General features: G+C 41.6%; 1 protein-coding gene across 1 annotated transcript in view; it reads right to left on the minus strand.

Moving 5' to 3' along the window:
* ptprfb (protein tyrosine phosphatase receptor type Fb) overlaps positions 1 to 13,657 on the minus strand; it is a 115,245-nt gene that overhangs the window by 78,511 nt on the left and 23,077 nt on the right. Inside the window, exons 3-4 of the mRNA XM_029524385.1 lie at positions 9,052 to 9,197; positions 7,980 to 8,121 (exon numbers count right to left, since the gene is read on the minus strand). Of these exons, the coding sequence (XP_029380245.1) occupies positions 7,980 to 8,121; positions 9,052 to 9,197 (288 nt within the window). The remainder of the gene's footprint in view (positions 1 to 7,979; positions 8,122 to 9,051; positions 9,198 to 13,657) is intronic.

Raw genomic sequence — 13,657 nt, forward strand, 5'->3', positions numbered from 1 at the left:
TGAAAAGGCAACCTTTTGACATTAACGAGCTATCTGCTATCGTGGTCTGATGAAGGCGGCAGCATCTGAAGTTAGCACTGATAATAAAGAGAGCTATGAGATAAAACACTGAGCTGACGTGCCTTTTTTCGTAAAAAGACTGATGTAATTGCTGACAGTTTTATACCTAGTGGGAGAATTTCCACGCTGCAGGTTTTCTAGCACAAGTTGGCTTTGATGCCTTCCTCAAAACACAAGCGCTGGTCTCAACATTATGACTGAAAAATCATCATTACTCGTTTTGTAATTTTTCTTGCTCCATCTTTGTCATATCCGGCCAACGTTTGAATCGAACGCAAATGGACTTAGGACTTAGGCTTGTCAAAGACGTTTCGCCTCCTCATCTCAGGGGATTCAGCAGTTCGGAACACATCGGTCTGACTAGTCCTCACTACTCTTTGTGTTCTTTGGAGACAGAGAAAAAGAGGTCTGGGCTCTGATGAGTTAAAACACTTGAAAATCACTAGCCCACTTAATAGAGGATAAATATGTTCTTGCATTAGCCTTTCCTGAACACATCAAGATGTTGAAGTGGCTGAGGTTATTCGATAAATTAGAGAAATGTAAATCCACTGTTGATTCATTAGGGCAGTCTTCAGATGTGCTATGAGGTTTTTTGTTTGTTTGTTTGTTTGTTTTTTTTAATGCAAATTAAAGCAGCAAAAAGCTGTAATGATGAAGTGGTAATAGAACTGTTCTAATTCATCACCAGCACAAAGAATAACACGAGACTAAATCTTACTGTAATTCCCATACAGTTAAACAACTGACTGTCATGGTTCTCCTATATTCCATCAATCAACTGTTGCTGTATTTTTTTGTTTTATTCATTGAGCCGCCCCTCCTCGTTTCTATCTCCTGAGGCCATAGAGGCAGCGCTGATGCTGCAGACATACCAGACATGGCAGTTTTTTTTAGAGATACAGCTTGCCATAAGCATTGAACAATTGATGGACAAGTACAGAAGATAAAATGTTGCCTCAAAGGAAGAATGAATCCATTCGGATGTCTGACATGTAACATGAAAAATTTAGTCCGGTGTCACGTCAAGCAGCAAGGTTCATTTCAAGGTAAAATGTTAACACCGGTTATCGTTAAAGCACGTTCACCCTAAACGATTCCTACCGAAATATATATATATATATATATCTTTTAATCATTATTTATAGATGAGATACAGAGAGGAAAAGGTCACATACACCCCAAGTTGACGTAGATTCTCGAAGCTTTGGTGTCTTGCTCAGGGACACTTAAGATGATTTAAGCCACAAAAGCTCATAACACAACAGCTCTGTCACTAAAATAGAGACCAACAGTTTGTGTACTGTTGTGCATTGGACAAAATACAGGCTGAAACAAAGAACGGTTTAAAGCAATGGCTTGGTTAAAAATTTAAGGAAAACGTCATTTTCTTCTTATTGTTATTACAGTGGCAGTCATTGTGGTAGTAGTAGATTTATTTATGTTATTTTCTTTTATCTTTGCTTTGGTTGATTTTCAGGGAAAACAGGTTTCTGTTGGTTTCTCCTTAATTCCCTGTGTACAAACAAACACACCGTAATCCTGACCAAACCTAAACAGCTATTTGTCCTCCCTATAATGCCAGAGTCCTTGGACGTAAGGATGTGAAGATGCAGATTGGGTGACCAGCAGTGTGATTTTACTCTGCCATATTGTGTGAGTCCTTGAGAGAAGCATCCAAAGACAGATGCAGTTTGTATCTGTCAGCCTGGATATGATCTACAATGCTGGGCCTCCGGCCAGCAGATGGTAGAAGAAATTAAATCTGTGACAGTCTGTGTCAGAAATACAGTAGGGGAGGTACACCTGTAGATTAGTGTGTGTGTTGTGTAAAAGAAGAAGCATGTCCCAGCATGGCTCTGTTTGCGTGCGAGTCGCCTCCTCTGTACGTCTTTTGCATGTTTTGACAAATAAGAGCCCGTCTAAAAGGGAAGCCAAACCTGTTTGACCAAAACTATCGGCCAAACCTTTACACCCCGACACCAATTATCATCAACAACCAGCAGCAGTTAATGTTAAACAGTAAGTGACCTCTAACCTTCAACACCAAGAGGGAACTGTTATCAAAGCGGCTGCATGAATGTTGCAGAAACCCACCAGCACTCATAGAGTGAATCAGAGAGAGTAAAAAAGTAATGTGGGGGAAATGGCAGTTACACAAGAGACCTTATTTTGGTCATTGTGGATGATTTGAATAGCGCAAAGGAAAGGAGAGGATTAAGTTGTCGCAGAAGCAGGGCTTGGCATTAAATCATTCCGATATAGCTTCTGTATGTATTTATCTTGCCTGGGAAGAGGAGCAATGAGATTTCTATGCTGTTTATTCAGTCAGGTTTGTTGTCCGCACTTGCCTGGCTCCTGAGATATTTATTACTGGCATTGTGTCGCAGTCATTTTCTGCCTCTGCACCAGGGACTATAATGCACGCCAAGCAAATAAAGACCGTTTTCTAATCGGTGAAGCAGTAATTTGTTAACTGCCACCAAACACAGGACCACTACTGTAAATACAGTCAACACAATAAAGCTGAAATTCTGTGTTGGGTTCCATTTTGAAATGTTTCAAACTGCTCAAAAACTGTTACGTTTTCAACACTGCAGTATAATTATGGCATCTCTTCCCATCTTAAAATTAGAGAGGCGTATAATAGACTCAAAAGGCAGAACTCTATTAAAATTACAAGGAGCTGTATCACTTCAACTAGTTTGATGTTTGACATGTTTTCAGAAAGCAAAGGACTATTTTCGTTTCAACTAAGGGAGCTTTGAGTTATTGCATATTTCTTGGTTGACCTTTCCAAAGAAATTAATTTTTTTTCCTCAGCACTACAAAGAAGAGTTGCCAGGGAACTTAAAAAAAAAAAAAAATGTGTGCAGCTGGTCTGAAGAAGTATCTTCCTAATTCACACTCTGGCAGAGAGGATTCCATTAATGACGGTGCTTTTGATCTGGTACTACTGGATAACATTCCTCCTTTCCAGAGACAGGTCCTCTGTCTCCGAAAAGACAAGAGAAAGTTCTCCAGCACAGCAGAGAAGGCGAAGTACTCTTGAGGTCAGCTCAAATTTGAGGAATCTATTTGAGGAGTCACAGCGACTGTGCCGCCATTGGTTTGACATTTTGTGTGCTTGTTTTTGCTTGTTTTTGCTTTTTTTTTTTTTTTTTTTTAAGAAATTTAAGGAAAATATTCCCAGAGAAACGTCAGTGGATGAATGTAAACAGAGAAGGCTCAAGACATCCACTTTCCTGAGATATTTGATGACTACAACCACTTTGGCTTGAGTTACAATATCTGGCTTTCAACACTTGTGTTCTCACTTTGAAAATACCCAGAAGTCCAGAGAAAACAGTATTCCTTCTTGTGCCATAATAGGAAATAAAAGCAGCGCTGGTATTTGCACTATATCCTTACTTTGCGATGTGCAACCTCCAATTAAATGTTTGTGTTGAATCCCCACACGAAGACTCACAGTCACAGTCTGTGACCTTTCTCAGGAATTGCACTGGTTTTGGAAAAGAACTGTCAGCATCCATTTGTGAAAACAATCACTCTATTCATCTCACACGGAGCCCCATCAGCTTTATCATCACCATCGCTGTCGTGACGTGGTTTCGACACCACCTTAGTCATTTCTTGATCTGAGTCATTGCATTTTACATGCTCACCAAATGTTAACAGCAATGAAAAACTATGAACTATTGCCTTGACATAGAGAAGTGGCAGCACACACCTTTTAAGACTGATGTTGTGAGGCGAGATGTCTTTTCTGGCCAGCAGTAGTTTATTTCATACATCACCGAGACAAGCACCATTTACCTGGACATTTACTGAGGCAGTTCAATTCAAGAGGGGCGCTCAAGGTCAGAACGCCGGCATCGTTACCCAGGTAATGAGTCATTGTCCCCGCTGGTCACCTTTCTATACTGTCCTGACGTCATATGACCACCACACTGTCCAACACGTTAAAGACAGAAGGACTCACCCAGACAGAACAGAGTGAGGGGAAGATACATACAAATACAAGTTATGGACACAATACAGGAGAAATCAATGGAAAAGAGAGGAGAAGGAGAACCAAGTGCAAAAGAATGACGGCAACAGTATTTCTCCATCACACTTCCCCCTCTGGCCACGGTGAGGCTTGCATCATTATTTAACTATACAGTTCAGAGCTGCACACAGCTGACTGACTCTCTCTCTCACCCACGCATACAACGCCTGGGCAGGATTGCACACTTGATACGCATGGAGATGATTTAAAGCCCAACAATGAGAAAACACCTGTTGTCTTAATGAAACTATTACGAAAGCACGCGATTTTTTTCCCCCCTCAACCTTCTGAGGTTTTATGCGTGCTTGTCTGGGGGACGTGTGTTTCAGTCTCAAACGCACACACATTGAACAATGAAGAATGGCTGAACTGACTTTGGGTCTGTATGTAAGTCTCAGCGGAGTGACCTTTCTGGCGGGGGCGTGAGAACCACCGCGAACAAAGAGCGGGGCTTTTGCAGCGTGACAGAATTACAAAGTGACTCAAGAGTCATGACTGCAAAAGCGCTAAAGCCCCACTCAGCTGGTGTGAATACATGCCTTCGCCGTACCACGCAGGTGAGCGGCAGGCCAAATTATACAGTAACAGCACCGGCTTCAATCATCGGCTCAGGTTTAAGTGAAAGAGTGGGAGACCATTTGTCATCAACAGACAGAGCATCCTCTGTGGACATAAATCCACAGGTCCAGCTTGACAAGCAGATTAATTCATACACATCTTAAGTTTTGAATGCAAAGTTTCAGTCATGTTCATCTTAATCATTATTTGGCAGCTACAGTGACTCAGTGGGTGCCAGTGAAGTAAACTTCAGAAATAAACAGTGGAAGAGAGATGTATAAACCTATTTAAACAAAGAGAAGAATGATATTCCTTAAAGAGATTCCTTGAAGTGGTGTTACATAAGAATTTGGCAATGCAGACACAAAATTAATGAAGGTGCGGTGAATTAGGCCAAAAATCAGAAGCAAGCGATCCAGATAAAATAATGCACTTTTGAAACTTGGTATTTTTCTTTACGCACTGCAGCATTCCTTCAGCCACAATGAAATTACGTGTAAGCTGCAGACTGTCATAATCCATATTTTGAGGGATTGGCATAACAAAATTAAGAGTTGGTATAGGAAATAATCATAATTAATACTCAACCTTCCTTTGCTTAGCTAAAACCTATAATCCAGATCGACTTAGTGGTGTAATGACTTCACCATTCTCCCTCTCTTGGTGGAGGTGCTCAGTGTATTGTGACAACTTCATGTGGATGCAAAGTCACATGCACTTTAAGTCATATGGGGAGGCTTTTCTTTTGAAAATATTGAAAAACATGAAGGCTTTCCTCATTTTCTCAATCTGTGTTCGTTCAGCGAAGGTTGAGTGTCTTCTTCACCAAACACGTAGCTTAACTGTTCTTTATCTTTATGCATTCTCACCTGGAGAGCTGCCTTCGGTTTCTCAGTTACTTTCTCCAGATTTCAAAATTCGAGCCAAGATTGGAAAGTAGCACAACTCTGATGTGACACAGACTTCTCAAACCTTCAGGCAACCACCAGCCCATTAAGGGGAGCGATCATTAGTCACCGTCTGTGTCGTGCTGCCCTGCTGTTTTCTTGTGTAGTGATGTTGATATGAACTTGATGTATCGCTAGGCTACAAACAATAGTCTAAAAATAGAGTCCTTGATAACGCTCTGGGTGTGTGTGTTTGTGTCAATAAATGCACATTAATGTGTATTTAGTTGTACATCTGTGTGTACAGACATCTCTTGAAGTTTTCCAGCATATCTTTTGGATTGTGGCAGAGTTTTGATTAAAATATTACGTGCGGTTGTATTTTTTACTTCAGTGTTTATGGCAGCACTGTCACATGTTCTCTGATATAAAAAAAAAAACAAAAAACAAAACAAAACGGTGACAAATCTTTACCATAGTGGATTGCTCCTCTGCTATCTGATGTCATTAATGAACACTATGACTGTCACCTACACTGCGTCAAATATACCGTGAGCTGTCTATCTAACTGAAGGATATAAATCTAAAATTATGCTTAAAATTATCCACATCGGCAGATTTCTTGCTTCCAATACATCCAAAACAACTTGGCAACATCCTCGTGGACTCCTGGTTCAGAAATAAATCTCTGTCTCTCTTTACCTCGCCAAGGGTTCAAAATTTCAACTTCACCAGCCACTCGTTTACTTTGGCAGACTGCCATTCCGCTCGGAGCAGGTAGCTTAGGACTGGCTTGCTGGAGCTTGTGGGCTGAGACCAGCTGTCCACATTTTTTATTTTATTTTATTTTTTTGGTGAACATACATTGTTTTGTTTTGTCAGACCAAAACAGCCCGCTCCGATGGGCTCACCTCAGAGCAGACGTGAAGACTTGGGAGATGATTATCGTATTGCTCCATGAAGCTTTGGATGGGCGTGGTATGAAAAGGGGGAAAAAGGGATTTCCATGTGAATTTAAGAATTGTATCAATAACTACACTCACGCATGTTATTCCTTTAAGAATGTATGCAATGAATGCGCTGCAGTGAAGCATCCAGCCTGCTTACACGGCCTAGCAGCTACAGCACTGAACAAGGGATCACAGAGAGAAAATGACTCTGTGCACAGTTGCTCACTGTTAAGTACCACTGCTGTTTGTCTTTCTGCACCACGTACTGAGGGAATCCAAATCTCACCTTCTACTTTGCCCCTGCAATGCTAACTCTGATTAATCTCATCTCACTGTGCACTCCGTATCATGCTAGTGCCTTCTCCTTGATATATGCAAAGGAAGGTAGGAAGGAAAACCTTTTTCTGCAGAAGAAAAGTCCCTTTGGGAAGATCACACAAGCAAGCACAGCGGATGATATCATTACATCAGTGTGGACAGGGAAAAAAGGAAGACAGGGTGTAAGAAAAACGTGATTCAGGACAGGACAGTGGCTGTGTTTGAATGAGATCTGCTTAAATTATTGTATAATGGCTGCAGACAGCCTTAATCCACGCGCTAGCTAGCTGTGGAGCGTTTTTCTGCAAAGTTTCTAATGAAGTCCACCCCTGTGGTGAACAGTGCCCAGATCGATTAATCAGAACAACTTTAATGATTTTAAAATAGGAATAGCAGGAAAACAATGAAAAACAATCACAGTCAAAAAGAAAATCAAACAGCACAAATAGCACTCAAAAGTAATGATGAAATAAGCATCTCATTAAAAGTAAGAGGAATAAAATACGTTATAGATTAAAGAAGAAATTCACTTTCATAGTTTGGCGATATGCGGAGCAGGCTGAGCAGGGAGAGGTGCAGAAGTTCTGCCCACATAAATCACATACATTAATAACTACAGGAAAGAGCGAGATGCAGGTGTCAGAGTAGCCTGCAGGCATGGAGGGCAGCCTCTATATGTGGAAAACAAGATGTGCAGAGCTTTGTCTCTGCAGTTAATCACTGACTTGTTTTTGGATACTTAAGTCATATAGTTTAGATATTATTCATTACAATCCAAGTTGCTTTTTGTTTTTCTTTAAATAAGGCATTAGTTTGTTGAAGTTCAAGAATCCATCGATGCAAATTATTATATTTCTTATTCCAGGTCGCACAGCTGCTGAATTGCCTAAGTAAATATAACCTCATTTAAAAACCTATGCCTTGCTTCTTTTTCCTCACCTAATGCAATTTACATTATGATACTACTGCTCCACTGAGACACTGCCGATACCAGGAATGCTAAAACTTAGCAATTCACAGCTTCAAAACTTCAAAAACCAGCGGCAGCAGGAAAACAAGAAGGGGTTAAAGAGCAAGAGTGCGAAAGCAACATGGAGAGGAAAAATGGGTGAAAGAAGAAGAATAAGAAAAAAGAAAAAGAAAGACTTATCTTACCTTCAAGCACTGTGAGCTTGGCACTCGTGTTGATCTCACCAGCACTGTTGGTGGCTGTGCACTCGTAAATGGCTTCATCTCTGTGTGTTCGCAGTGGCTGGATCCGCAGTACAGAGCCTGAACCGTCATCAAACTCAATCACCTAGGAGAACCAGAGTAGGGAAAAAGAGTAGGAAGGTTATTTTTAGGGGCATATTTTTCTTTCCCATTCATGTCAACTTCAGAAATGACATCCACCTCCTCACAGATATATGCTTTTCTGGATGTTTGCGTTTCTGATCTGTGAGACAAAAAACTTGAACAATTGCCAGATTAGCAGCTTTGGCAGTTTCTCAAAAGCCTTTTTTTTCATGTCCTGTTGCAAAATGTAATTTTTCAGAGGCAGTACGAGTCAGTAAATCTTGCTAAAAATGGCTCATCAAATGTTATCTTAAAAAAAACAACAAAAAAAACAAAACAAAAAACAACAATCAAAATAATTAATAAATCATTGAATCATATAATGTTTAGCGTAAATGACATGAAACTGAATCCAAAAACACTGACTCACAGTAGGACCAACAGAATAAAAACAGCCCCCATCCACCATCATGTTACCGGTCAGAAACAGTGCGAGTTCACACCACCTTCCTCCTTTTCTCTTCATGAGGGTTCAAAAGAGGGAGGGGAAATATATCAAGGCCATACATCAAGGTGAAATATGGTCAGAGATGGTGGAGCTGAGGAACAGCAGGGGAAGGATACGGGCGTGAAAGGACTGGAGGAGATGAAGCGGTCTGTATAAATCAAGATGGAAGGAGATTAAAGAAAAGGGGAAGCCTGTCTGGTCTTGCTGGGCGAAGAGAAGCATTAGTGTGATGTTTAATAAGAAGCTGTTTGAGCGAGTGTTCTGTGTTTACTTAGCAAAAAATGTTGCTAATGTGTTATGCATGTGAAGGTGAGTGCTTAATAAGAGGCGGCCTGAAGCCTATTCCTTTATTGTGTTGTGTTTTCCTCTGTCTGTGTTACTAAGTGCACATGTTGGTGTGTTTTGCAGCGTTCAAAGATTTCAAAGTCACGTGTGAGTGCTCACCTCAAAGCGCTGGGAGCTGACTTTCTTGCCTTTCTTCATCCATGTGATTCTGGGTTTGGGCTCTCCGGTGGCCTGGCACACAAATGATGCAACTCCACCCGAGATACCCGTCTGGTCCTCTGGGGATTTGACGAAACTTGGCAAACCTGAGGTGGTAGGATTTGAGGGGGGGGAATAAAAAAGGGATAGAAAGGAAGTCGGTGACAGCAAACGAAGATGAGGAGCAGAAAAGGAGATCAGAAAGGAGGGGAGAAGTGAAGGGGAAGTTTAGTGCTTGTACCAGTCGCATCCACATGTTGATTATCTGAGTATCACTTTTGGAATATGGCAGAGTCAAATGCCAGCAGACGAAAAATTTGGATTGATGTGCATTCAACATAATGGATTGTATTAAACACAACAGAAACAGGGAAAGATTTAGATAAACTCACACTCTTCCCCAACATGTCTGCAAGATATAAAATCAATGAACAGCAAGATGCTTGTAAATCAGAAACTTTGGGAGTTAATCAGGTTATTTAGCATTCAAGGCACAATTTGTGGCTTACAGGCCATCAACCAGTTGGCATATTCTAAAATCCAGACAAGACATTACCGTGATTCAGACATCTCTCTCTAGTGCCTTCAGAGATAATGTGTTTAGAGGAACATAGACTACCCTGGAAAACACCCCTTACCATGGTTCCCCTATTAGACTTTTTTTTACCCAACACCACACCCAGCTTCATTGTTCATAAGGACAATGGAGTGCGTGTTTCCGTGACAGGTTGTCAAAGCTAACGCAACGCCACAACGAGCGCACCTTTGCACCATGATACATCTGCCATGCTTTATGTTTCATTTACAGGCTCAGATGTGAATAATACAAGTCTGGCTCCAACCCGCTGTCCTTATTACCAGCTCTGTCAGCTTGTGTTTCATCTCTGGAGTCATTAAAGAGGGAGGTGGGGAACACCTAAACCCCAGCGGTGACGAGCAGACCGCCCTGTGGAGCCGCACACGAGTGGGTGAATCATTATGCCGAGTACATGAGGAGATGCCAGCCTCCCATCACTGAGCGAGCAGACATAGGGGGAGAATGCTTCCTTTTTTATGCTCTCTAATATAATAATTCTGGGAATCAGGAGGTTTTTTTTGGGGGGGGGTCGAGATCTCGTTAGAACAAGATTGTACCGGGATGTGATATGGATGAGACGGTTGGTGGGCACGTTTTCCACCTCTACCTGTTACATCATCACCCTCTGCCCTGACTTGGCATCAGAAAGAAAAGGGGGCGCTGGCTGTCCTTGCTCAAGGACATTTTTGCCAAGAAAATTTCTTCAAGCAATACTGCAATGTACAAAACAGAGGCAGTGCAGGGATGCAGGCAGTGAGGTGTGTGTGTGCATGTATAACACTTTGATGTGAGATGCTTGCATGCATTCAGGTGCAACTGGCTGGACAGAGAAAGGCACTAACAGAAAAAAAAACCTTCTGTACTTACTGAGCGATTCACGAAGTAATGTTTCCACATGTGTGCACACTTTTGTCTTACGTTCGGCCAAATCAAATGCAAACTGAGATGACATCTTCAAAATAATCAGTTTTGTGCGTGGGTCACTGTTAAATACTGTGTCGCTAAAGCAAATTAAGGCTAATTTGGCCCTTTAAAACCAATCATGAGAAGCCCACACTGACAAACAAAAATTATATCAAATCCACAGTAGTTTACTTAACAGTGATAACTGTGAGAGTTGAGAGGCGCACTTTAAAGCAGTTTAGCATGTGAGTGGGCAGTTGCGTGTACTTGACTATTCACATTAGTCCAAAGCATCCATCCAGCCATCTGTGACCTGTGCTTGTGGCCTCTTTATAGTACCTAATCCCACCTGACATATGAATGATATTTTCCTCCTGGTTCTCTGAGGGACAGGTTTAAACTGCAAAAGCACGGTGATAAATCCTTTTCTTCAGCAGCAGAATGTGACGGTGACACACATGCAGGAAGCAGCTAATGATTCAAACCTGATAAGCTGCTAAGAGTGTGTGCCAGCACATGCATCAGTGTGTGCATGGTTGGTGAGCTGGAATCCTCGAGACCTGATTATCACCGGTCTGACTTCCAAGAGTTGCCGCTAACATCTGTCCATTGCGCTTGCATTTAAGTTGATGTTGAGGGGCTTTTCACCGTGTTGCTTAGAGGCAGGATGAGGCAGCATTAAACAGTTCTTGACACATGCTTCAAATTAAAGGATGTAAGCACATGCACTGCCACAAACATTTAAGTGGGGAACCACTGGATGGTAGGAATCAAGGATTTTTAGGGATAAGTGGAGGAAAAGGGTGAACTGGCCCTTGGTGAGCTTTTCCCGTATTAATCCTCTTAAACACGCTTCCCCTGAATTTCGATAGTTGACCTATGACTCCAAGGCAGCAGTGTGGCAAATTCTGATGTCTATTATTAATCCAGAACTTGCCAAGCATCCAATCTCAAAATCTCAAAAAGGATCTGTGATGACCCCAAACCCCTGAATCATAGACAGGGTTAATAGTGGTCCCTACACACTCCAACTAAAGGGCAAGGGCATTTATTTTGGGGCTGAATATCTGCTGAGTTCTTCCATCACTGTGCTAACACTGACGGGTACGGATATTGAACTGTTGGGTTTGTCAGTTCTTTTCTTAGAGAGACAAAATCCAGACTCGACCCTTTTTTCTCTGCCTGTGTCCCATTTTCCTGCCTGTCAGGCAGTTGTCAAATGAAAACAATGGCAGGGACGAGGTGGAAAACACATAAGCCTACCTATGCAAATCCTTCTCTCTCAGTGACTGCAAGCTTTGAGCCGCACTCTTTCTAAGCTTTGATACATCCCATCCGAAACTCATATCTTGGCACGCAAAGCTTTAACGCATGCTCTTTTCCCACTGGCAGTGTGCAGAGAGTGCCGCCATTACTGTCAGACCTGGTGTCGGTTGCGAGGTGCCAGGATATCAGGGGTTGAGGCTCCTGACTGATGAATGCCACATATTTACGGCAATCATTGAGTCATACTAACCAGATCAAGGCGTTGGACTAACTACAGCATCTATCATGTAAACATCTAAGCCTGTTTGCGTCAGTCAGAATTAAATCAGATAAACGTGCCTGCATTAATGGCCAATGTTAAACTACAAATTAATACAACAGAAAAATCAAAGACATCCACATGTAAAACACGGGAGCAGAGGGAGAAAAACAAACTGATTCTTTTGCCAGTAAAGCAGTAAAGCCTGCATCGAACACAATAAATTAATTAATCAAAGCAATAAACAAAGCCCTAAATCTTTCTTCTCCTAATTTGTGGGACTAATAAGGTGTTTCTTGTATACCACAGGCTGACATAATCTTATTATCAGACAAATCGCTGGGTTATTTTTAGAAATGAATGCAAACCTTTTGTTTCCTATTGTTTGAAAACCTAATATAAAGTGTTTGCTTCATCCAGCAGTGGCCACTTCTGAAAATTCATAGACTTTAGTATTTAAGCTGTAGTGAGACTATAAAACGGGTAAATTCTCACTAAAGATTCAAAAAAATGAATGCACGACCTGTTGACATGATATTTAAATTTGATCCAGAGGGCAGGCTATTGACAATTCTGCAAATATTCTTGTGGAGACATCGCAGAGGGAGCCCGGAGGCTACTGACTGCTCTGTGTGTGTTTGTGTGGGGGGGGGGGATTAAACAGCTTCTCTCAGTTAACCTAATGCCTTGAGCAGTATCTGTGGACTCTGAGGTCATTAGGGAGACGAAAGACACGGGGGGTGTTCCCAAACGCCACTGTTACCACAGGTGTTTTATTCCTGCAGATCTCTGGGGACAGGTTACCGGGAACAATAAACCCATGAATGTGGGTCATAGTCTCAAAAAAAGAACTGTGATGAGCTTTTAATAGACTAGTACGTAAATATTATGTGCGTAAATTTTACATATATATTTTCTACCTGACCCACCTACCATATTTTACCTAAGCAGGTATGCCGTTTCTCTTTTTCCCTTGTCTAGGCCCCCAGAGCAAGGCTTATAACAAACACAGAAACAGCAGGGAGAGTCATGCTAACAATTAGTGTATTCCCTAGCCTTGCCAGATTGCTCACTGAGAGCTACTCGGTAGTGTAGAGTATCAGGGATCGATACACATGCGGCAGAGAGAAAAACCATTAATTCTCATTAATAATGGATCAGCAAGTTATCATTTTCATGTGCCACACTTACTGAGAAGGTCTGATGGCATCAGCACTGGTTGTTTTAATGGAACACTCCCATTAAGGCCTTTTCAGACCATTAGAAGGCAACTTGTTTGCAATTAATTCGTCATAAAGCTGCCTCCCCTCTAAGTTATTTACCCTGGTAACGTCAACTGCACTTCAGGCTGTTTAAACCAATAAACACCACATTTGCTATTTGCACTTCTGTTTTACAGCTGAGCACAAATGAGCATTGCATTATTGTTACTTTTTCTCCAAAGGACACATGCACATTGCACGCTGTACGGCATATAGAAGGCTGCCTGGGCTGAGGGTTAAACAGTCTCTCTGTATCAGGATAAATATATAATGTCAGGTCAAGACGATTTATATTTATCA

The sequence above is a fragment of the Echeneis naucrates genome, chromosome 17, assembly GCF_900963305.1.
Source record: "Echeneis naucrates chromosome 17, fEcheNa1.1, whole genome shotgun sequence".
Taxonomy (NCBI): domain Eukaryota; kingdom Metazoa; phylum Chordata; class Actinopteri; order Carangiformes; family Echeneidae; genus Echeneis; species Echeneis naucrates.